We start from the raw sequence: 26,553 nt of genomic DNA on the forward strand, positions 1-26,553 counted from the left end.
TAAAGGGAAACGTCCTTTCAGCATCTTCCCTGTCAAACGCCCTCAGGATCTTATATGTTCCACTAAGATCACCTTTCACCTTTCTAAACTCTAATGAGTACAGACCCAACCTGCTCAACCTTTCTTCATAGAATTAAAGAGGTTTACAGCATGGAAACAGGCCCTTCGGCCCAACTTGTCCATGCCACCCTTTCCTTTACCACTAAGCTAATCCCAATGTCCCTCTATACCCATCTTACCCATGTAACTGTCTAAATACTTTTTAAAAGACAAAATTGTACCCGCCTCTACTACTACCTCTGGCAGCTCATCCCAGACACCCGTCACCCTCTGTGTGAAAAAATTGCTCCTCTGGACCCTTTCGTATCTCTCCCCTCTCATCTTAAACCTATGCCCTCTCGTTCTAGACTCCCCCACCTTTGGGAAAAGGTATTGACTACCTACCTTATCTATGCTCCTCATTATTTTATAGACCTCTATATGATCACCCCTAAACCTCCTACACTCCAGGGAAATTCGAGGAGTGCAGTCCCCATTAGAGACTTTAGAAATATCCCAATCACAGGCATTGAGCTAACTGGTCTGTAACTCCATGGTTTCCCTCTCCTGCATTTCTGAAAAGTTCATAGAGTGGCACTGTTTACTGTGAGGGGAATTGATTACAAAAGTAAGGACGTCATGCTTCAGTTATACAGGGCATTGGTGAGACCACATCTGGCGTACTGTGTACGGTATTGGTCCCCTTATTTAAGGGAAGATGTTAATGCACTAAAATCAGTTTACTAGACAAATGCCAGAAATAAGTGAGTTGTGTTATGAGGAAAGGTTGGAGGGATTAGAATCATAGAATCATAGAATCTACAGCACGGAGACAGGCCCTTCGGTGCAAACTGGTCCATGCTGACCAAAAAGCCCATCTAAGCTAACCCCATTTGCCTGCATTTGGCCCATATTCCTCTAAACCTTTCCTATCTGTGTATCCATGTCTCAATGCCTTTTAAATGTTGTCAATGTCCCTGCCTCAACCACTTCCTCCGGCAGCTCATTCCACACACGTACCACCCTCTGTGTAATAAAAGTTGCTCCTCAGGTTCCCATTAATTCTTTCCCCTCTTAACTCAAACCTACGCTCTATAGTTCTCAATTCCCCGATCCTGGGAAAAACATTGCGTGCATTCACCCTATCCATGCCTCTCATGATCTTATCACCCCTAGGTCTCCTACACTGCAAAGAAATAAGTCCTGGCCTGTACAATCTCTCCTATAACTCAGCCTCTTGAGTCCTGGCAACATCTTTGTAAATCTCTTCTGCACTCTCTCCAGTTTAATAACATCTTTCCTATAGCAAGGCGATCAAAACTGAACACAATACTCCAGGTGCAGCCTCACCAACATCCTGTACAACTGCAATATCACTTCCCAACTTCTATACTCAATGCTCTGGCTGATGAAGGCCAGCATGCCAAAAGCCTTCTTCACTGCCCTGTCTACCTGTGATTCCACCTTTAGAGAAATGTGCACCTGAACTCCAAGGTCCCTCTGTTCCACAATACTCCCTAAGGTCCTACCATTCACCATGAAAGTTCTCCCTTGATTTGACTTTCGAAAAAGCAACACCTCACACTTACCTGTATTGAAGTCCGTTTGCCATTTCCCGGCCCACTTCCCCAGCTGATTAAGATCCTGCTGCAATTTTTGATAACCTTCCTCACTGTCTACAATGCCACCTATTTTAGTGTCATCTGGAATCTTACTGTTCATGCCTTGTACATTCTCATCCCAGTCGTTGATGTAGATAACAAACAGCAAGGGCCCAGAACTGGCCTCTAAGGCACACCACTAGTCACAGGCTTCCAGTCCAACAAGCATTCTTCCATTATTACCCTCTGCTTCCTACCATCAAGCCAATTATATATCCAATTTGCCAGCTCTCCCTGGATTCCATGTGATCTAACCTTCCAGAGCAGCCTACCATGTCAAACTTTATCAAAGGCCTTACTGAAGTCCATATAGACTACATCTACTGCCCTTCCTTCATTAACCTTCCTGGTTACTTCATCAAAGAACTCTAACAACTTTGTAAGGCATGATCTCTCATGCACAAAGCCATGCTGACTACTCCTAACCCTGTCTTTCCAAATGCCTGTATATCGTATCCCTCAGAATCCTCTTGAACAACTTACTTTTTCTTTGCAGCCCTTCTTAAATAAGGACACATCATTTGCTCCCCTCCAGTCTTCTGGTACCTCACTCGTGGCTCACGATGTTGCAAATATCTCAGCCAGGGCTCCCGCAACTTCTTCTCCTCACGTAATGTTCTTGGATGTACCTGGTCAGGGCCAGGAGATTTATCCACCTTCATACATTTTAATACGTTCATCACCTCCTCTACTGTATTGCAAACTGTCCCCAATATATCGCCACTAACATTCGCTCTGTCAAATCCACTCTCAAACCTACTCTTCTCCAAGGGAAACAGCCCCAGCTTCCATCGAATCCATACAATCCTTACAGTGCAGAAGGAGGCCATTCAGCACATTGAGTCTGCATCAACTCTCCAAAGGTGCATCTTACCCAGGCCAGGCCCACTGCCTCCCTCCTCCTCCCCATAACCCCAAGCATTTCCCATGGCTAATCCACCTAACCTGCACATCTTTGGAGCATGGGAGGAAACCAGAGCACCCAGAGGAAACCCACGCAGACACGGGGAGAATGTGCAAACTCCACACAGTGCCCAAGCCGGGAATCAAACCTGGGTCACTGGCGCTGTGAAGTAGCAGTGCTAACCACCGTGCCACCGTGCCACCCAATCTTCTCCAATGTTTCCACGTCACTGAAGTGTGTTAGTAAGTAAATTTATTTCATTAATGTCACAAGTTAGGCTTACATTAACACTGCAATGAAGTTTCAGTGAAAATCCCCTAGTTGCCACACTCCGGCGCCTGTTCAGGTACACTGAGGGAGAATTTAGCATGGCCAATGCACCTAACCAGCACGTCTTTCAGACTATGGGAGGAAACCGGAGCACCTGGAGGAAACCCACGCAGACACGGGGGAGAATGTGCAAACTCCATACAGACAGTGACTCAAGCCAGGAATCGAAGCCAGGTCCCTGGCTCTGTGAGGCAGCAGTGCCAAGCACTGTACCACCATGCAGTGTATGTGTATGGTTAGCTGCCATTGTCTATGACCTCCGTTGTTGGTCATCCTTCGAGCCAGCACTCCCTGGTTGGCACCTGAAGCACACACTCAGTGGGGTAAGTGGGTGAGGGGTGAGATGACTGTTTGGGGAGGTTGAAAGGAGCAGGCAAAGGACAAAAAACGGGAAGAGAATCGAGCCAACCATTTGAATCTGGATGACCCTTCATCAGAGGAGGTCGGCCAGACTTGAAATGTTGGCTCTGTTCTCTCTCCCCAGGTGCTGTCAGACCTGCTGAGATTTTTCAGCATTTTCTGTTTTTGTTTCTCAAGTTCCTGCATCCGCAGTATTATGCTTTCACATAAAGGACAAGAAGTGATTGTTACATAAGTGGTTGTTACATAAGTAATTTGGGGAAGATGGGGGCGGGGTCCTGGGAGGAGCAATGATTGAAATGTGATCCCAGAACTGTGAAGGGGGAGAAGCAAGAGGCTGGGAGCTGAACTGGAAAGTTGGATGTTAGGACATAGGACAAGCTGGTTACACTGAAGTGAGAGAGTCGAGAGAAATAAAAGACACACACACGCAGGGCGATGTCTCACCTCGGGATCTTACTGAGTTTAAGCAAAGGGAAGGAATGTCTGTCCCGTGTCCTCCAGATGGTGAAGCCAGCTCTCAGACACCCTGCCTCAGGCAGCCAGGCGCTGCCACTCACCCAGACAAAAGATGTGGAGACCCTCGTGGGCAGCTCCACACCGCCCGGGGCACAACCCCAGCGGGTCAAAGACTTGTCCCAAATGCCGGGACCCGGGACATGGAACAACCTGGTGGAGTTTTTCTGCAGGGATGGATTCAGCAGAATACACGACATCCAAGTGAGTTATTTTTTAAAAAAAGGGGCAAATGTAACTTAGTGAGCTAAGTCAAAAATACTGTGGGATAAATGTGTATATGTGTATGTGTGTGTAGGTATAACTATACTCAGGATTTCAGTTATCTGGGGGCTATTTTTTATTGGTACAAGGTTAAATCTAACGGGGGAAAGTTAGATATTTCTCTCGCCAACAAAGAAACTTCAGCAGAGGCGCCAGTTTGAATGGTATGAGTTGTTTTGCTGTGACCAGCCTTTGATCCCTTTCATTAAGTTTCTTCTTTAGAGGAAAGAGTTTGAGGAACTTTTGAAAGCAGTGTGAGATTGAGTGGACTGGGAGCTTGTTAGTGAAAACCTCTCTCACAAGTTGCTGAATCCCAGTCCCTTGTGTCTTTCCTGCAATGACTGTGCATGGGGCTAGCCCAGTCGGCAAAGGGGCATGCCACTCTTCATCTTAGGGTGGTCGGTTCAAGGGCAACATCGGCTGCTAAGTACTCTTTACGGTGCCAGTTTTGTGCTTTAGCCGGTAAGACTCTCCCCTCCTGAGTCCCAAGATCCTGGGTCCCGCACACAAAAAGAAATCAATGTTGGCATTCCAGTGTATTACTGAGGGAGTGCCGCACTGTTGGGAGTGCTGTCTGTTAGATGAGAAGATCCCACCTGCCTGCCCTGATTCTAGAATCACCATAGAATCTCTACAGTGCAGAAGGTGGCCATTCGGTCCATCCAGTCTGCACCGACTCTCCAAAAGAGCATCTGACTCAAGCTCATTCCCCTGCTGTACCTTTGTTTAAGAAGGGTTGCAGGGAAAAGCCTGGGAACTACAAGCCAGTGAGCCTCACATCTTTAGTGGGTAAGTTGTTAGAAGGTATTCTGAGAGACAGGATCTACAGGCATTTAGAGACACAAGGACTGATTAGGGACAGTCAGCATGGCTTTGTGAGTGGAAAATCGTGTCTCTCAAATTTGATTGAGTTTTTTGAAGGGGTAACCAAGAAGGTAGATGAGGGCAGTGCAGTTGATGTTGTCTACATGGATTTTAGCAAGGCCACTGACAAGTTACCACATGATAGGTTGTTGCATAAGATTAAATCTCACTGGATCCAGGGTGAGGTAGGCAAATGGATACAAAATTGGCTTCTTGACAGAAGCCAGAGGGTGGTTGTAGAGAGTTGTTTTTCAAACTGGAGGCCTGTGACCAGCGGTGTGCCTCAAGGATCAGTGCTGGGTCCACTGTTATTTGTCATTTATATTAATGATTTGGATGAGAATTTAGTAGGCATGGTTAGTAAGTTTTCAGATGACGCCAAGATTGGTGGCATAGTGACAGTGAAGAAGGTTATCTAGGATTGCAATGGAATCTTGATCAATTGGGCCAGTGGGCTGACGAGTGGCAGATGGAGTTTAATTTAGATAAATGCGAGGTGATGCATTTTGGTCGATCGAACCAGGGCAGGAGTTACTCAGTTAATGGTAGGGCGTCGGGGAAAGTTACAGAACAAAGAGATCTAGGGGTACAGGTTCATAACTCCTTGACAGTGGAGTCACAAGTGGACAGAGTGGTGAAGAAGGCATTTGACATGCTTGGTTTCATTGGTCAGAACATTGAATACAGGAGTTGGGATGTCTTGTTGAAATTGTATAAGACATTGGTAAGGCCACACTTGGAATACTGTGTACAGTTCTGGTCACCCTATTATAGAAAGGATATTATTAAGCTAGAAAGAATGCAGAAAAAATTTACTAGGGTGCCACCGGGTCTTGATGGTTTGCGTTATAAGGAGAGGCTGGATAGACTGGGACTTTTTTCTCTGGAGCATAGGAGGCTTAGGGGTGATCTTATAGAAGTCTATAAAATAATGAGGGGCACAGATCAGCTAGATAGTCAATATCTTTTCCCAAAGGTAGGGGAGTCTAAAACTAGAGGGCATAGGTTTAAGGTGGGAGGGGAGAGATACAAAAGGGTCCAGAGGGACATTTTTTTCACACACAGGGTGGTGGGTGTCTGGAACAAGCTGCCAGAGGTACATAGAACATAGAACAGTACAACACAGAACAGGTCCTTCGGCCCACGATGTGCTGAGCTTTATCTGAAACCAAGATCAAGCTATCCCACTCCCTATCATCCTGGTGTGCTCCATGTGCCTATCTAATAACTGCTTAAATGTTCCTAAAGTGTCTGACTCCACTATCACTGCAGGCAGTCCATTCCACACCCCAACCACTCTCTGAGTAAAGAACCTACCTCGGACATCCTTCCTACATCTCCCACCATGAACCCTATTGTTATGCCCCCTTGTAATAGCTCCATCCACCCGAGGAAATAGTCTTTGAACATTCACTCTATCTATCCCCTTCTTCATTTTATAAACCTCTATTAAGTCTCCCCTCAACCTCCCCCACTCCAGAGAGAACAGCCCCAGCTCCCTCAACCTTTCCTCATAAGACCTACCCTCTAAACCAGGCAGCATCCTGGTAAATCTCCTTTGCACTCTTTCCAGTGCTTCCACATCCTTCTTATAGTGAGGTGACCAGAACTGCACACAATATTCCAAATGTGGTCTCACCAAGGTCCTGTACAGTTGCAGCATAACCCCATGGCTCTTAAACTCCAACCCCCTGTTAATAAAAGCTAACACACTATAGGCCTTCTTCACAGCTCTATCAACTTGAGTGGCAACCTTCAGAGATCTGTGGATATGGACCCCAAGATCTCTCTGTTCCTCCACAGTCTTCAGAACCCTACCTTTGACCCTGTAATCCACATTTAAATTTGTCCTACCAAAATGAATCACCTCACATTTATCAGGGTTAAACTCCATCTGCCATTTTTCAGCCCAGCTTTGCATCCTATCTATGTCTTTTTGCAGTCTACAACAGCCCTCCACCTCATCCACTACTCCACCAATCTTGGTGTCATCAGCAAATTTACTGATCCACCCTTTAGCCCCCTCCTCTAAGTCATTAATAAAAATCACAAATAGCAGAAGACCAAGCACTCCGCTAGCAACCTGCCTCCAGTCTGAAAATTTTCCATCCACCACCACCACCCTCTGTCTTTGATCAGATAGCCAGTTACCTATCCAGTCGGCCAACTTTCCTTCTATCCCATCCTCCTTACTTTCATCATAAGCCGACCATGGGGGACCTTATCAAATGCCTTACTAAAATACTAAAATCCATATATATGACATCAACTGCCCTACCTTCATCAACACACTTAGTTACCTCCTCAAAAAATTCTAGCAAATTTGTGAGGCACGACTTGCCCTTCACGAATCCGTGCTGACTATCCCGGATTAATCCGCATCTTTCTAAATGGTCGTAAATCCCATCCCTAAGGACCTTTTCCATCAACTTACCAACCACCGAAGTAAGACTAACCAGCCTATAATTACCAGGGTCATTTCTATTCCCTTTCTTAAACAGAGGAACAACATTCACCACTCTCCAGTCCTCTGGCACCATACCCGTGGACAGTGAGGACCCAAAGATCAAAGCCAAAGGCTCTGCAATCTCATCCCTTGCCTCCCAAAGAATCCTAGGATATATTTCATCAGGCCCAGGGGACTTATCGACCTTCAGTTTATTTAAAACTGCTAGTACATCCTCCCTCCAAACATCTACTTCGTCCAGCCTATTAGCCTGTAACACCTTCTCTTCCTCAAAAACATGGCCCCTCTCCTTGGTGAACACTGAAGAAAAGTATTCATTCATCACCTCTCCTATCTCTACTGACTCCATACACAAGTTCCCACTACTGTCCTTGACCGGCCCTAACCTCGCCCTGGTCATTCTTTTATTCCTCACATAAGAATAAAAAGCCTTGGGGTTTTCCTTGATCTGATCCACCAAGGACTTCTCATGCCCCCTCCTAGCTCTCCTAAGCCCCTTTTTCAGCTCATTCCTTGCTAACTTGTAACCCTCAATCGAGCCATCTGAACCTTGTTTCCTCATCCCTACATAAGCTTCCATCTTCCTTTTTACAAGACATTCCACCTCTTTTGTGAACCATGGTTCCCTCACTCGGCCATTTCCTCCCTGCCTGACAGGGACATACCTATCAAGGACACCCAGTATTTGTTCCTTGAAAAAGTTCCACTTTTCATTAATGCCTTTCCCTGACAGTTTCTGCTCCCATCTTATGCCCCCTAATTCTTGCCTAATCGCACCATAATTACCTCTCCCCGATTTATAAACCTTGCCCTGCCGGGAGGGCCCTATCCCTCTCCATTGCAATAACAAAAGACATTGGTAGTAGTAGAGGCGGGAACAATTTTGCCTTTTAAAAAGCGTTTAGACAGTCACATGAGTAAGATGAGTATAGAGGGGTATGGGCCAAATGTGGGCCATTGGGACTAGCTGAGGGGTTAAAAAGATGTGCGGCATGGACAAGTTGGGCCGAAGGGCCTGTTTCCATGCTGTAAACCTCTATGAACCTGACCTATCCCCATAACCCCACACATTTACCATGGCTAATCCACCTAACCCACACATCTTGGGACACTAAGGAGCAATTTACCATGGGCAATCCACGTAACTCGCTCATCTTTGGAATGTGGGAGGAAACAGGAGCACCCGGAGGAAACCAACGGAGAGAACGTGCAAATTCCACACAGACAGTGACCAAAGGCCGGAATCGAACTCGGGTCCCTGATGCTGTGAGGCAACAGTGCCAACCACTGTGCCACCGTGCCACCTACTGTTGTACCACTTCGGAGAATAGCAGGGGGATTATCTATCCTCCATGTTCTGGCCAATATTAACATCAATCAACATCACATAAACAGATGATCTTGCCAATATATTGCTGTTTGTGGAAGCTTGCTGTGCACAATACAGATTGTTCACCATCTATCCCACATTACAACAGTTGTCTACACTTCCAAAACATTTAATTGATTGTAAAATGCTTTGGGACATCCGGTGGTTCTCAAAAGCAGTCTATGAATACAAGTCATTTTAGTGTCGCAACTCCTCTCCCCTCCCTGCAGCCTGGGGTGGCACAGTGGTTAGCACTGCTGCCTCACAGCGTCAGGGACCCGGGTTCAATTCCCAACTTGAGTCACTGTGTGGAGTTTGCATGTTCTCCCCGTGTCTGCGTGGGTTTCCTCCGGGTGCTCCGGTTTCCTCCCACAGTCCAAAGATGAGTAGGTTAGGTTGATTTGACCTTGCTAAATTGTCCCTCAGTGTCCCGGGAGGTGTAGGTTAGAGGGATAAGCGGAGTAAATGTGTGGGGCTGTAGGGATAGGGCCTGGGGTGGGATTATTGTCGTGCAGACTCGATGGGCTGAATGGCCTCATTCTGCACTGTAGGGTTTCTATGATTCTGTCCTTGTGCAGGTTGAGGATTTGACCAGCTTCTCAACAATCCTCTCTTGATTCAGTAACGACATTCCCTTTATAAGATATTGCTCAGGGCATCTACATTAACATGCTGCTGCTCCTTTCTCTCTCTCTCTCTCATCAGGTATCAATTGATGTTGGCTCGCTTCCATGGTTTCAATATCCTCTTAACCTTGTTAGAAATGAAAGCTCTCTTTGTTTTCATTGGACTACTTACAAATAGCTCCTTGAAACAAAAGTTCCAACCTGTTCAAAGAATGATGTGATTTGATTTATTATTATTAAAAGTCTCAAAACACCAGGTTAAAGCCCAATAGGTTTATTTGGTATCACGAGCTTTCGGAGCGCTGCCCCTTCATCAGGTGAATGGAGAGGTAGGTTTCACGAACAGGCATATATAGACGGACACAATTGCAAGATGATGGTTGGAATAGGAGTCTTTACAGGTAATCAAGTTTTTACAGGTACGGAAGCCAGGTGCTATATAAATGAATGCAAGTTGTCGTTTGGCTCTGGAGGCAGGGAATGAAAATGGAGAGTGAGTTGAAGTGTTTTGTTGTTGCTATTTAAATGGGATGTTCTTCCTGAGGACATCCAGCAGTTTTCCATTAAACTTGACCCCAAGTGCTGCAAATGACCTGGACACCAAGGGATGCACAAAATGTACCCGGTCAGCATAAAAGGTGCACTACAACAACAACTTGCATTTATATTATGCAAACAGCTTCATAAAAAGATCCAAAGGTGCCTAACAGGAGATCAAATTTGACACAAAGCCACATAGAGACATTGGGTGGGATTTTACAAGAAAAATTCCAAGTGTCCAGCGATCGTGAAAATGGGAGTTTTTACTCCCAATCTTATGCACATAGTGCATGAAAAAATGGGCTCGACTGTTTCTATCTACTACGGGCAGTGGGCGGGGCTAAACTCACCACTCACTGATCAACCAGCAGAGGGAGCTATTGAGCATGTGTAGACCTCTGTGGCTGCACATGCACAATTCCAACAGCAGAGGCCTGAGAGAGAGAGAGAGCTGCCAGGCCTCTGCGACAGCAGCCAACCTCAACACAGCAGCCCCCCTCTCCCACAATCACGGGGGCCCGTAGCCAATCGCAAGTCCACACTGCCCGAAAATATAGCCCCCATTGCTGCCCAGACAGATCGTGCCCTCCCCAACCGATCACAGGCAGTGGGCCCACCCCACCATCCCTCCCTCCCTCCCTCCCTTCCTCCACTGATTATAGGCAGAGCAGCAGCAGGCGACCCCTCCATCCCCGATCAGGCCAACCCAGCCTCACCCTGTCCCTTCTATGCTGAAGTATCCTATGCCCCGCCCTCCAGTCCCCATCCACATAGACCCTGGCTCCGCCCCCTTCAGGCCACATCGCGTTCAGGTCCCAACCCCACAGGCCCCATGGGGAGAGGTGCGGGGGAATGCCTCTTGGATGCCTAGGAGGCACCCCCCCACCTTGCCCTTGACCTCCCCATGGGGTCCTCAATGGCCTCCGGTTCTAACGTCAAGGGCAACACAACTGTTCCCTGTTCAAGGGGAGTAGGTGTTTTCCTCTCCCAGCAAGGCCATAAGGGCAAGTGAGCGAATGATTGAGCGCCGGGCTCACTAAGCACATGGAAATTAACATTTAAATAAATCTAAATAACACATTCAGCCTCTCGGCAGGGATGGGCAAAAGGCTGACCGTGCCAGAAGTCTGTGCCAGAGATCACAAGAGCCGAGAAATTGGGCGCGATCCTGATTTCTTGCTTCTTGTGCTATTTTAGCAGCTCACTCCACCCATCGATGGGCATTGCGAGCCAGTAAAATCACGGCCATTTGGTTGGTCAAAGAGGTAAGTTTTAAGACTCCTATTAAAAGGCTTAGAGAGATTCAGGGAGACAATTCCAGAGCTTGGGTCCAAGCTGGCTTCAGGTACGGCTGGCAACGAGGGAGGGACGGGGGATGGGGGGGGGGGGGGGCTGTGAGGTGATGGGGGGGTGGGGGGGAATGAAAATTGAGTTGTGTGCAAGAGGCCAGAATCGGAGGAACCCACAGATCTTTTTATCGGGTGGAAGTTACAGAGATACAGAGGGTCAACACCAGGCTGAGATTCGAAAACAAGGATGGGAATTTTAAAAGCTAAGGCTTTACAGATGGAGAACCAGTCAACGATTGGTCTAGTTGGACCAAGGAGCGGCACAGGCTTGGAGGGCCGAAGGGCCTGTTTCCTGTGCTGTACTGTTCTTTGTTCAGTCAGTAAATATGGGGCTGATAGGTGAACAGAACTTGGGTTAAGTTAGGATATAGGGAGCAGAGTTTTTGATCTGCTTAAGTTTACAGCGATTAGCGCTGTTGCAGTTTCTTATTAGCCTTTCAATGAACTTATATATTGTTTAATTGCAGCTCCAGCACACACGGCAATATGGCAAGATCTTTAAATCGCACTTTGGGCCTCAATTTGTCATTTCCATTGCTGATCGGGACATGGTGGCACAGGTATTGAGGGCAGAGGGCAGGGCCCCTCAAAGGGCCAACATGGAGTCCTGGCAGGAGTACAGACAGTTACGAGGGCGGGCGACCGGATTGATATCTGCGTGAGTAGAAACTGCTCAGTGCTGTGATTTTTTAAATCATTCATGGGACATGGGCGTCGCTGGCTGGCCAGCATTTATTGCCCATCCCTCGTTGTCCGAGGGCAGTTGAGAGTCAACCACATTGCTGTGACTCTGGAGTCACAAAGTAGGCCAGACCAGGTAAAACGGCAGATTTCCTTCCCTAAAGGACACTAGTGAACCAGATGGGGTTTTCTAACAATCGACAATAATTTCATGATCATCCATAGATTCTTATTTCCAGATTTTTTTTTATTGAATTCAAATTCCACCATCTGCTGTGGCAGGATTCAAACCCAGGTCCCCAGAACATTAGCTGAGTTTCTGGATAAATAGTCTAGCGATAATACCACTAGGCCATCACCTCCCCTGTGTTCAAAGTAGAACCAGACAGTCATGTTAGGCAATTATATAGTTGTGATTGAATAGAGCCAACGTTTTGAGTCTGGATGACCCTTCATCAGAGCTGGGGTCATCCAGACTCGAAACGTTGGATCTATTCTCTCTCCACAGAGGCTGTCAGACCTCCCGAGAGATTTTCCAGAATTTTCTGTTTTGGTTTCAGATTCCAGCATCCGCTGTTATTTGCCTTTATCTCTGTTGGTGACTGATATTTTTTCTCTAATCCACAAGATTGTCTTCCTGCTCCTCCTGTGGCAGTGACCCCACTGGCAGTATTCTGACAAACATTGACCCTGTGAGTGTAGTCCTGGCTACAGCAGGCTATCCCAGCATTACTAGAGGCGCAAGGCGACCTTCACTCAATGTGTAGATACTTTCCGAGAAGAACCACTTGTCAGGACTTGGAGGGAATCATCTCCTTCCACCCTCTGCCCTCAACCGCATGGCAAACCTCAGGCATTTCGGCCAATTCTCATGAGTGTCTCATGACAGGAACTGGAGGAGAAGACCATTTAATCCCATTCGATCAGATTGTGGATAATAAGACCATAAGACATAGGAGCAGAATTAGGCCACTTGGCCCATCGAGTCTGCTCCGCCATTCAATCATGGCTGATTTTTCTCTCATCCCCATTCTCCTGCCTTTTCCCCATAATCCCTGATCTCCTTATTAATCAAGAACCTATCTTTCTCTGTCTTAAAGACACTCAATGACCTGGCCTCCACAGCCTTCTGCGACAAAGAGTTCCACAGATTCACCACTCTCTGGCTGAAGAAATTCCTCCTCATCTCTGTTTTAAAGGATCGTCCTTATAACCTGAAGTTGTGCCCTCTGGTTCTAGTTTTTCCTCCTAGTTAAAACATCCTCTCCATGCCCACTCTATCCGGGCCTCGCAGTATCCTGTAAGTTTCAATAAGATCCCCCCATATCCTTCTAAACTCCAACAAGCACAGACCCAGAGTCCTCAACCGTTCCTTATACGACAAGCTCTTCATTCCAGGGATCATTCTTGTGAACCTCCTCTGACCCTTTCAAGGCCAGCACATCCTTCCTTAGACATGGGGCCCAAAACTGCTCACAATACTCCAAATGGGGTCTGACCAGAGCCTTATAATCTGTGACCTCACTCAATGTGCTTTACCACATCTCCCCATAACATCCTGTGGTTAGCAAAAAAAATCTATCAATCTCAGCTTTGAACTGAATTGATCTGACATCATTTGCTGTTTATAGGAGATAGTTTCAAACCTACACCACCATTTATATTTTGAATTGTTTTCTTAGAATCTTAGAAACCCTACAGCACAGAAAGAGGCCATTCGGCCCATCGAGTCTGCACCGACCACAATCCCACCCAGGCCCCACCCCCATATCCCTATATATTTACCCACTAATCCCTCTAACCTACGCATCCCAGGACACTAAGGGCAATTTTAGCATGGCCAATCAACCTAACCCGCACATCTTTGGACTGTGGGAGGAAACCAGAGCACCCGGAGGAAACCCACGCAGACACGAGGAGAATGTGCAAACTCCACACAGACAGTGACCCAAGCCGGGAATCGAACCCAGGTCCCTGGAGCTGTGAAGCAGCAGTGCTAACCACTGTGCTACCGTGCCACCCAAAAATTTTCTCACCTCACTCCTGAAAGGACTGGTACAAAATTTTATGCTCTGAACCTTAATCCTAACCTCCACAGAGGAAAGAGTTTTCATTTATATAATGCCAAGACTGCTCGTCTCTCTCACTCCACTGAAGCGTCAGCCCAGATTCTGTGTTCCAGTCTCTGGAATGGGTCTCGAACCCACAACTTTCTGACTCAAAAGCAAGAGCTTTTTTAAAATTCATTTGAGAGGTGTTGGCTTCCCTGGCTAGGCCAACTTTCATTACCCATCCCTAAATGCCCTTGAAAAGGTGGCAATGAGCTGCCTTCTTGACCCAGTGACAGTGAAGGAACAGTGATATACTTCTGAGTCTGGATGGTGAGTGACTTGGAGGGGAACCTCCAGGTGATGGCGTTCCCATATATCTGCTGCCCTTATCCAGCTAGATGGTAGTGATGGTGGGTTTGGAAGGTGCTGCCTAAGGAACCTCGGTGCACCTAGTATATGGTACACACAGCTGTCACTGTGCACAGTGGTGGAGGGAGTGAATGTTTGTGGAAGGGGTAGCAATCGAGCGGGCTACTTTGTCTTGGATGGTATCAAGCATCTTGAGTGTTGTTGGAGCTGCGCCCATCCAGGTAAGTATTCCATCCCACTCCTCAGTTGTTCCGTGTAGATGGTGGATAGTGGTTCACATTGCTGCCTCACAGCGCTAGGGACCCGGGTTCGATTCCCGGCTTGGGTCACTGTCTGTGTGGAGTTTGCACGTTCTCCCCGTGTCTGCGTGGGTTTCCTCCGGGTGCTCCGGTTTCCTCCCACACGCCAAAAGATGTGCTGGTTAGGGGCATTGGCCATGCTAAATTCTCCCTCGGTGTACCCGAACAGGCGCCGGAGTGTGGCGACTAGGGGATTTTCACAGTAACTTCACTGCAGTGTTAATGTAAGCCTACTTGTGACTAATAAATAAATAAACTTTAAAATATATAAATTGATGAAATGGAATGAATCGAGGGGCCGAATGGCTTACTCCTGCTCCGAATTTGTCTGGAGTTGTGGTCACTGGAAGGGATAAGTTTGTCGGGCCTACTTTCCTGTTCCTAAAATGTTGCTTTTTGTGGCTGTTAATTTCAGAGAGGGCGAGGAGTGGCTGAAAATGAGGAATGTGCTGAAACAGCGGATCATGAAGCCCAAGGACGTGGCCATGTTTTCGGAAGGTGTGACCAATGTTATCGCTGACCTGATCAAACGGATAAAGTACATCAAGGTTCAGGAAGAAGGCTCGGAGACCATAACCGATGTGAATAGTTTGTTCTTCAAATTTGCCATGGAAAGTAAGAGCCTTTGTCTGGACCCGGCCTTGCGCCTATTAACCCCGGGTCTCCCTGGCTGATGTCCAACTGATATCCATTCACAGCCGTGGATCTGAAACCATATCAGCTGGGAAATCACAGGCCAATCTTTCAAACTTGCTCTGTGACAGTTGACCTTGCAAAGGGCTGTTAAATTGGGAGGGGTGTCTACAATTGAACATAAGAAATGTGAGCGGAATTAGGCCATTCTGCCCCTCTATTCATTCCACAGGGTCTTGACTGGCCATCTACCTCAGCGACACCTTATTCAAAAGAGTGTAAAGAGAAACCTGCCAACTGCGGGCCAATCAGATTAACGCAGGTGGTGGACGAACTTTTGGAAATGTTTATGTAAGGCATAAGAACAAAGAACAGTACAGCACAGGAACAGACCCTTCAGCCCACCAAGTCTGTGCTGACACAGATGCCTCTCTAATATTTTCTTGCCTCTATGTGGTCCATATCCCTCTATTCTCTGCCTATTCATGTATCTATCCAGATGCCTCTTTAATGTTGTTATAGAATCTGCTTCCACCACCTCCTCCGGCAGCGCATTCCAGGCATTCACCACCCTCTGTGTGAAAGATTTGCCCCTTACATCTCTTTTAAACTTCGCCCCCTCTCACCCTCAACCTGTGCCCCTGAGTAATTGACCCTTCGACCTTGAGAAAAAGACTCTGACTGTCCACTCTATCCAAGCTTGTCATAATCTTGTAAACCGCTATCAGGTCCCCCCACATCCTTCGACGCTCCAATGAAAACAATCCAAGTTTGTTCAACCTTTCTTCATAGTCCATATCCTCCAAACCAAGCAACATCCTGGAAAATCTCTTCTGCACCCTTTCCAATGCATCAACATCCTTCCAGTAGTATGGCGACCAAATTGTACACAATACTCCAAATGTGGCCCAACCAAAGTCTTATACAGCTGCAACATGATTTTCCAATTCCTATACTCAACGCCGATGAAGGCCAACATGCCATACGCCTTCTTGACCACTTTGTCCACCTGAGTTGTTACTTTCAGGGAATTGTGGATCTGCACACCTAGATCCCTCTGTATGCTAATATTTCTAAGGGCTCTACCGTTTATTGTATACTTTCCTTCTGCAGTAGACCTTCCAAATCGCATCACCGGGTTAGGTTGATTGGCCATGCTAAAAATTGCCCCTTAGTGTCCTGGGATGTGTAGATTAGAGGGATTAGTGGGTAAAATATGTAGGGATATGGGGGTAGGGCCTGGGTGGGATTGTGGTCGGTGCAGACTCGATGGGTCGAATGGCCTCTTTCTGTACTGTAGGGTTTCTATGATTCTATGATTTGTCCGGGTTAAATTCCATCTGCCATCTTTCGGCCCAGGTCCCCAGCCAATTTATATCCTGCTGTATCCTCTGATAATCCTCCTCACTATCCACTACTCCCCCAATTTTTGTAATTACTGATCAGACCACCTAATGGAGCCAATGGACATGCGAGAATTCATTTAAGGAGCCAGCGCAGGTTGTTTTTTTTTTAAAAAGGCAAATTATATCTAACTGACTTGATAAGAGGTTTTATATGGGGCAGAGTATTGATGAAGGCCGTTTGGTATGTGGACCTGTAAAAGGCACTTGATAAAGTGCCACATAAATAGCTTACCCAATATACTGAAGCCCAGGGATTAAAAGGGACTGAGGCAGCATGGATATGAAATTGGCCGAGTAACAGGAAACAGAGGTGAACAGTTGGTTTTCAGACTGGAGGCAGGTACACATTGGAGTTCCCCAGCGATCGGTACAAGGCCCTAGGTCTTGATATCGAATGATGATCTAGATTTTGATGTGTTTGATTGTTCTCGAATCATCATAGAACCCTGCAGTGCAGAAGGAGGCCATTTGGCCCATCGAGTCTGTACCGACCACAATCCCACCCAGGCCCCATCTCCATAACCCCATGCATTTACCCTAGCTAGTCCCCCGACACTAAGGGACAATTTAGCATGGCCAATCCACCTAACCCACGCATCTTTGGAGTGTGGGAGGAAACCGAAGCACCCGGAGCAAACCCACGCAGATACGGGGAGAATGTGCAAACTCCACATAGACAGTGACCCAAGCCGGGAAACGAACCCAGGTCCCTGGCGCTGTGAGGCAGTAGTGCTAACCACTGTGCCACCATGCCACCCTGGTATACAGGGCACAATTTCAGAATTTGCAGATGACAAAACATTTGGAAGTTAATGAACCGTACCAAGATTGTGATAGACTAAAGGTATAGGTAGCCTGGTTGAATGGGCAGAAAGATGGCAGGTGAGATTTAGAATCATAGAACCATAGAATCCCTATAGTACAAAAGAAGGTCATTCAGTCCATCGGGTCTGTACTGACTCTCCAAAAGAGCATCTTATCCTATCCCCGTAACCCCGCGCATTTACCATGGTCAATCCACCTAACCTACACAAATTTGAACACTAGGGGACAAGTTAGAAGGGTCAATCCACCTAACCTGCACATCTTTGGACTGTGAGAGGAAACCGGAGCACCCGGAGGAAACCCACGCAGACACGGGGACAATGTGCAAATTCCACACAGACAGTGACCCAAGGCCGGAATTGAACCCAGGTCCCTGGCACTGTGAGACAGCAGTGCTGACCACTGTGCCACTGTGCTATTGTAGAATAGCGTGAAATGATAAATTTTCATAGAATGAGGAGAGACAGTATAAAAAAGAAACTTATAAAATTCTAACAGGATTAGACAGGGTAGATTCAGAAAGAATGTTCCCGATTGTGGGAGAGTCCAGAACTAGGGGTCCTAGTTTGAGGATAAGGGGTAAACATTTTAGAACCGAGGTGAGGAGAAATTTCTTCACCCAGAGGGTGGTGAATGTGTGGAATTCACTCCCACAGAATGTAGTTGAGGCCAAAACGTTGTCTGATTTCAAGAAGGATTAGATATAGCTCTTGGGGCTAAAGGGATCAAGGGATATGGGAGGAAGGGTGGATCAGGATATTGAATTTGATGATCAAGATGAATGGTGGAGCAGGCTCGAAGGGCCGAATGACCTACTCCTGCTTCTAGTTTTGATGTTTCTATAAAAGGTACAATGCGACAGAGAGTGCAGGAACAAAGAGACCTGGGGCTATACACCTTTGAGTAGCAACTGAGCACAATTAACTAAAAAAGCACGCCTTAGAGAAAGAACTGCAACAGAAATGAATAAATTAAATTGGAATGGTGTTATAGGTGGAGGTGAAAAAGCAAGGAAGTCATGGTGGACCTTTAGAAGACGCTACTTCAACCTCAACTGGAGCATTGTGTCCAATTCTGGGCACTACACTTTAGGAAGGACGTGAAGGCTTTAAAGAGAAGACAGAAAGGGTTTTCAAGAATGGTTCCAAGGACGAGGAACTTCAGTTGTGTGGATCGATTGGAGAAGCTGGGGCTGTCTCTTTGGTGTTCAAAATTGTGAGCAATTTGGACAGAGTGGATGGGGAGAAACTGTTCCACTTGGTTGAAGTACCAGAGAGCACAGATTTAAAGTGATTTGACAAAGAAGTAAAGAAGCATGAGGGAAATCTATTGTTTTGAACGTGGTGGCTGGTTAGGATCTGGAATGCATTGCCCCAAAAGGATGATGAAGGCAGATTCAATCATGGCTTTCGGAAGATAAGGATAAGCCATTAAAGGGGTAAAACTTGCAGGGTTACAAGGAGAGGGGAGGGAATTAGGACTAGCTGAGCTTCTCTTCCAGAGAGACAGCATGTTTTTGATGGGCTGAATGATCTCCTCCTGTGCCATGACCATCTATGACTCCAACTAGGGAAGGAAATCTGCCATCCTTACCCGGTGTGGCCTACATGTGACTCCAGACCTCCAGACCCACGGTAATGAGTTTGACTCTTAACTCACAATCCCTCCATCTCTCAATTCCCTTCGCATCCAGAAATCTAATGATCTCTAATGGCCATAGGAGACAGAGGGTAGTGGTCGAAGGGTCTTTTTCCGGCTGGAGGTCTGTGACCAGTGGTGTTCCGCAGGGCTCTGTACTGGGACCTCTGCTATTTGTGATTTATATAAATGATTTGGAAGAAGGTGTAACCGGTGTAATCAGCAAGTTTGCGGATGACACTAAGATGGCTGAAATTGCAGATAGCGAAGAGCATTGTCGGGCAATACAGCAGGATATAGATAGGCTGGAAAATTGGGCGGAGAGGTGGCAGATGGAGTTTAATCCGGATAAATGCAAAGTGATGCATTTTGGAAGAAATAATGTAGGGAGGAGTTATACAATAAATGGCAGAGTCATCAGGAGTATAGAAACACAGAGGGACCTAGGTGTGCAAGTCCACAAATCCTTGAAGGTGGCAACACAGGTGGAGAAGGTGGTGAAGAAGGCATATGGTATGCTTGCCTTTGTAGGACGGGGTATAGAGTATAAAAGCTGGAGTCTGATGATGCAGCTGTATAGAACGCTGGTTAGGCCACATTTGGAGTACTGCGTCCAGTTCTGGTCGCCGCACTACCAGAAGGACGTGGAGGCGTTAGAGAGAGTGCAGAGAAGGTTTACCAGGATGTTGCCTGGTATGGAGGGTCTTAGCTATGAGGAGAGATTGGGTAAACTGGGGTTGTTCTCCCTGGAAAGACGGAGAATGAGGGGAGATCTAATAGAGGTGTACAAGATTATGAAGGGGATAGATAGGGTGAACGGTGGGAAGCTTTTTCCCAGATCAGAAGTGACGTTCACAAGGGGTCACGGGCTCAAGGTGAGAGGGGCGAAGTATAACTCAGATATTAGAGGGATGTTTTTTACACAGAGGGTGGTGGGGGCCTGGAATGCGCTGCCAAGTAGGGTGGTGGAGGCAGGCACGCTGACATCATTTAAGACTTACTGGATAGTCACATGAGCAGCCTGGGAATGGAGGGATACAAACGATTGGTCTAGTTGGACCAAGGAGCCGCACAGGCTTGGAGGGCCGAAGGGCCTGTTTCCTGTGCTGTACTGTTCTTTGTTCTTTGTTCTTTGTTGTGATAGAGTATTACAAGATTATGAGTGGCACGGACAGAGTGGATAGTCAGCTGCTCTTCCTTTTGGAGGGCCGAAGGGCCTGTTTCTTGTGCTGCACTGTTCTTTGTTCCTAGGGTAGAAAAGTCAAGTACTCGGGGACATAGATTTAAGGTGCGTGGGGAAAAGTTTAGAGGAGATGTGCGAGGCAAGTTTTTTTACACAGAGGGTGGTGAATGTCTGGAACACGTTGCCCGGGGAGGTGGTGGGAGCAGGTACGATAGCGACATTTAAGGGGCATCTAGATGAATACATGTAAAGGATGGGAATGGAAAGATATGGACTCTGTAAATGCATACGGTTTTAGTTTAGGCATCATGATCGGCGCAGGCTTGGAGAGCTGAAGGACCTGTTCCTGTGCTGTACTGTTCTTTGTTCTTTGAATATACGCAATAACTGTGCATCCACTGACCCTGGGCTAGAGAATTTCAAATTTCATCACCTTTGAGTGAGAAAATTTCTCCTTGGGTCAAATCGGTTAAAGTCTCCCAGGGAAGCAAATATCAAGCATTGTTCCACCATTAATCTGAGTGCTATTGAGTGACTCTTATGTTCATGTGAATGTTGAGTGCAGAGTAACACCAACAGCATGGGTCCAATTCCCGTACCACCTGAGGTTATTCATGAAGGCCCCACCTTCTCAACCTTGCCCCTCGCCTGATAAGTGGTGACCCTCGGGTTAAATCATCACCCGTCAGCCTATGGTTCTCTGGAACTTAGGCAACTTTCATTTCATTGTCTTTTCACCGAGGTAGGGAGGCTAAGGAGGGATTTGAACCTAAGGATGGTGTAAGCTTAAAGTTTTAAAGTTTATTTATTAGCATCACAAGTAGGCTTACATCAACACTGCAATGAAGTTACTGTGAAAATCCCCCAGTCGCCACACTCTGGCACCTGTTCAGGTACACTGGGGGAGAATTTAGCATGGCCAATGCACCTTACTGACACGTCCTTCAGACTGTGGGAGGAAACCCGGAACATCCGTAAGAAACCCACTCAGATCTGGGTAGAACGTGCAGACTCTGCATAGACGGTGACCCAAGCCGGGAATCGAACTCGGGTCCCTGGCGCTGTGAGGCAGCAGTGCTAACCGCTGTGTCACCGTGGGGTAAATTGGGGGAGGATGCTGCCACTGAACCCCTAATCTCCCAGCTATGGTGATAACTCTCTCCTTCCTACCCTCAGGTGTTGCCACTATCCTTTTTGAAACTCGCTTGGGATGCTTAGAACACCAGATCTGCCAAGAAACAAAGGACTACATGGCAGCCCTGGAGCTCATGTTCAGCATATTCAAGACCACCATGTATGCGGGAGCCATTCCCAGATGGCTGCGGCCTTTCATCCCCAAACCCTGGAACGAGTTCTGCCGATCCTGGGATGGACTTTTCCGATTCAGTGAGTACCAAGTGACTCCAAAGGTTTTTGCAACCTTTTGGCAGCTTGACTTCTCCTTCAAGCAGAGAATCCCGAGTGCCGAGGATTGGTTAGGTTTCTTTGGAATGGGGGAGACTTTGAGATAATTTAAGGTTAACTGAAATGGAAGCAAGAGTTCACCGTTTAGCCCTCACAAACATCAGCCAATGAGGTGATTTCAAAACATTTATTCTTTCATGGGATGTGGGCGTCGCTGGCTGGACCAGCATTTGTTGCCCATTCCTCATTGCTCTTGAACTGAGTGGCTTGCTAGGCATTTTCAGAGGGCAGTTAAGAATCAAACACATTACTGTGGATTTATATCACATGTAGGCCAGACCGGGTAAGGACAACAGATTTCTTCACAGAGCATCATAGATTCAAGTGATAGTTACAGCATACAAGGAGGCTATTTGACCCTTGGGTGTGTAGAAATTCCGAATTTTGGGGGGTATTTTGGGCATCACTTGTTGTCCATTCCTAATTGCCCACGAATAGGACAACTAAAAGTCAACCAGAGTCAACCGCCACATTGCTGTGGCTCAGGAGTCACATGTAGGCCAGACCAGATAATTGCAGCAGATTTCCTTCCCTCAAGGATATTAGTGAACCAGATGGATTTTTCCAACAATTGACCCGTGGTCACTATTACCAAGACTGGCATTTTTTTTTCAAATTCCAGTTTATAAATTGAATTTAAATTCCACCAGTTGCTGTGGTGGGATTTGAACCCAGAGCATTAAGCTGCACTTCTGGATTACTAGCCCATTACCATTAGACCACTTGTCTCCCCTTCCTGATGGCTGATTATGTACCTCAACTTGATCACCCACATTCTGTGATTCTTTTAGTATCCAAAATCCCTAAAGATTTTAATCTTGAATGTCCTCAGTGAGTGAATATCCGCAGCCCTCGAGGGTAGAGAATCCTAAACATTCACAGCCAAAATTGCCAATTCCTTGTTCTGAGACTGTGATTCCTAGTTCTAGCAACCAGGGACAGCATCCTCCCGACATCTTCCCTGGCAAGCCCCTTCAGAAATTTATGCACATCAGATTTATTAATTTGTGCGTAGGGTGTGGGTGTCGCTGGCTCGGCCAGCATTTATTGTCATAGAAATCATCATAGAAATCATAGAAACCCTACAGTGCAGAAGGAGGCCATTCGGCCCATCGAGTCTGCACCGACCACAATCCCACCCAGCCCCTACCCCCACATATTTACCAGCTAATCCCTCTAACCTACACATCTCAGGACTCTAAGGGGCAATTTTTTTAACCTGGCCAATCAACCTAACCCGCACATCTTTGGACTGTGGGAGGAAACCGGAGCACCCGGAGGAAACCCACGCAGACACGAGGAGAATGTGCAAACTCCACACAGACAGTGACCCGAGCCGGGAATCGAACCCGGGACCCTGGTGCTAACCACTGTGCTACCGTGCCGCCCCTTCAGAAGATGGTGGTGAGCTGCCTTCTTGAACTGCTGCTATCCTGGGTGTAGTTACCCCCACAATGCTGTTGGGAAGGGAGTGCCTCTGACTTGCTCTTGTCGCCACAGTATTTGTATGGTTGGTCCAGTCAGTTTCTGGTCAATGGTAACCCCCAGGATGTTTACCTGAACAAATTTAACCACAAGTCCATCAAGCAGTGGTCTGCACGTAATGTCCTCGAGGCTCTGAGGGAAAAGGAGATGATGGATCTTGTTGGATGGTTCCCTGAGCAGACTGTCAAAGTCATTAGGCAGATCGCCTCATCCCCAGAAACTTTCAAACAAGTACCGGGAACTAGCTTGGCTGGTGATGAGAAGGGCACTCCCTGGCAGATCCTTCATGTACCCTCAAAGCCTCTGTGTCACAGCACGCTGCCCTTGAACAGGCTGCGGAGGGGAAGAGACGGTCGCACACCTCCTTGCGGAATGTGCCTTTGCGATGATGGTCTGGAGAGATACGCAATGGTATCTGTCGAGGTTCATCCCGAGCAGCTCTGTGACGCAGGACTCTGAGTTCTACGGGCTGTTCCCAGAGACCCACGTCCAGATAAATATCAACTGCTGTTGGAGGGCCACAGCTCGTAACCCTGAACCCGAGAGCCTTACCTGAGACTGCAGTGATCCACAACAGGACAAGGACAACCACTCTGTGAGACTTCAAATGACCTTGCTGTCCTGTGCTAGTAACAGTAAGAAGTCTCACAACATCAGGTTAAAGTTCAAAAGGTTAAGCAGGTTGATCGAGTGGATAGTCAGGGCTGAAATGGTTGCCACAAGAGGGCACAGGTTTGAGGTGCTGGGGAGTAGGTACAGAGGAGATGTCAGGGGTAAGGTTTTCACTCAGAGGGTGGTGGGTGCGTGGAATGGGCTGCCAGCAACGGTGGTGGAGGCGGATTCGATAGGGTCTTTTAAGAGACTTTTAGATAAGTACATGGAACTTAGTAAGATAGAGGGTTATAGGTAAGCCTAGTAATTGCTAAGGTCGGGACATGTTCAGCACAATTTTGTGGGCTGAAGGGCCTGTATTGTGCTGTAGTTTTTCTACGTTTCTATGGCAGGTTCCAAGTTTAAGATTCTATTTTGCAATACTTTTCAAACCTTAGGGGTACGCATGTTCTCATAGAAATCAATGTAATGTTGACTAATCGGATTAATCAGGGTTGTTTTCTTTGTCCTCTTCATTCCTTTCACTCATTTCCTCATCTTCCCCCTGCCCGTCTAACCAGGTGAGATCCACATTGACCGAAAATTGACCCGGATTAGGCGGCAGTTGGAGGAAGGGGGCGAGGTGCAGGGTGGACTGCTGACCAGTCTGTTGGTCAGTCAGGAGATGACCCTCGAGGAGGTCTACGCAAATATGACAGAGATGCTGCTGGCCGGAGTCGATACGGTAAATCTAAGGTTGAGTTATTACCGCCTCTCCCTGTGGTAGGAGACCCTCCCTCTGGGAGAAGCTCGAGATCTGAATTCTTCTCTCTCAATTTGGAGATGAGTAGAATTTGTGACACACACCTTGGTCTTTTTTTGTTATTGATTCAAGGGAGATGGGCATCACTGGCTGGCCAGCATTTATTGCTCATCCCTAGTTGGGCAGCCAAGCGTCAACCATATTGCTGTGGCCCTGGAGTCACATATAGGCCAGACCAGGTAAGGATGGCAGATTTCCTTCCCTAAAGGGCATTAGTGAACCAGATGGGTTTTTCTGACAATGGTTTCATGGTCATCAGTAGATTCTTAATTCCAGATATTTTTTATTGAATTTAAATTCCACCATCTGCCGTGGCGGGATTCGAACCTGGGTCGCAAGAACATTAGCTGAGTTTTTGGATGAATAGTCTAGCGATAATACCACTAGGCCATCGCCTCCACTGGACTTACTTTACAAATGACTTCATTGATCAAACCCCGAGGGCAGGACTTCATGTTGAGGATCGTGGGGAAGTTGAATGAATCATATTTAGCAATAAGTAATTGGTATTCAAATGTGAGTTCTGGTATTCCAAATTGGATTCTCTTTGTGGTTCATTAGGTAAATACTGAGACATGGATTAGAAATATCCTAATTGTGTTCCCTTTGTGGTGACTGGATGATCTCAGCCAATGAGCAGTGGAGGAATCAGCGTATTAGTAAACTAGGAAACATTGCAACTGGAAGTGGAGGGAATGAGAAGAGAGAATGTGATGAAGTGGGAACAATTGATGTCAGTCAGGAAAACCTAGGCGATTGGTTCAGGATAAGTTTAGGGGAGGCGGTGGCCTAGTGGTATTAACACTAGACTATTAATCCAGAAACTCAGCTAATGTTCTGGGGACCCGGGTTTGAATCCCACCATGGCAGATGGTGGAATTTGAATTCAATAAAAAAAATCTGGAATTAAGAATCTACTGATGACCATGAAACATTGTCGATTGTCGGAAAAACCCCATCTGGTTCACTAATGTCCCTCAGGAAAGGAAATCTGCCGTTCTTACCCGGTCTGGCCTACATGTAACTCCAGAGTCACAGCAACGTGGTTGACTCTCAACTGCCCTCTGAGATGGCTGAGTGAGACACTCAGTTCAAGGGCAACTAGGGATGGGCAATAAATGCTGGCCCAGCCAGCAACACCCATGCCCCACAAATGAATAAAGAGTTAGGCTGACAAGTTATAAGGATAATGGCCGGGATTTTCCATTCAAGACCGCGTCGGGCGCCATGGGGACGGGAGTGGAAAATCTCACAAGGACAACAACATTGCATTTCATGCCAAGGTGGGTGAATGCGTGACATGATTGCCACCACCCCCTCTCCCCCCCCCCCCCCCCCCCACCCCCACTTCAATGACAGGACACATTTCTTGTCGGCACGGTAGCACAGTGGTTAGCACTGCTGCTTCACAGCTCCAGGGTCCCGGGTTCGATTCCCGGCTCGGGTCACTGTCTGTGTGGAGTTTGCACATTCTCCTCGTGTCTGCGTGGGTTTCCTCCGGGTGCACCGGTTTCCTCCCACAGTCCAAAGATGTGCGGGTTAGGTTGATTGGCCAGGTTAAAAAAATTGCCCCTTAGAGTCCTGGGATGCGTAGGTTAGAGGGATTAGTAGAGGGGGTAGGGCCTGGGTGGGATTGTGGTCGGTGCAGACTTGATGGGCCGAATGGCCTCCTTCTGCACTGTAGGGTTTCTATGATTCTATGATTCTTGACGTTTAGCATGGGGAACATTATTTGAATGAATTAGCATATCATTGTCAGGCCTCTATGCCTGGATCATTCCCCCCCCCCCCGCCCGTCAGAAAAACCATCCAGGTC

General features: G+C 47.1%; 1 protein-coding gene across 1 annotated transcript in view; it reads left to right on the plus strand.

Moving 5' to 3' along the window:
* Nucleotides 1–3,732: 3,732 nt before the first annotated feature.
* cyp27c1 (cytochrome P450, family 27, subfamily C, polypeptide 1) overlaps nucleotides 3,733–26,553 on the plus strand; it is a 36,084-nt gene continuing 13,263 nt past the window's right edge. Inside the window, exons 1-5 of the mRNA XM_078229147.1 lie at nucleotides 3,733–4,014; nucleotides 11,757–11,947; nucleotides 15,105–15,304; nucleotides 21,551–21,760; nucleotides 24,496–24,659. Of these exons, the coding sequence (XP_078085273.1) occupies nucleotides 3,733–4,014; nucleotides 11,757–11,947; nucleotides 15,105–15,304; nucleotides 21,551–21,760; nucleotides 24,496–24,659 (1,047 nt within the window). The remainder of the gene's footprint in view (nucleotides 4,015–11,756; nucleotides 11,948–15,104; nucleotides 15,305–21,550; nucleotides 21,761–24,495; nucleotides 24,660–26,553) is intronic.

This window comes from Mustelus asterias, chromosome 14 (genome assembly GCF_964213995.1).
Source record: "Mustelus asterias chromosome 14, sMusAst1.hap1.1, whole genome shotgun sequence".
NCBI lineage: Eukaryota > Metazoa > Chordata > Chondrichthyes > Carcharhiniformes > Triakidae > Mustelus > Mustelus asterias.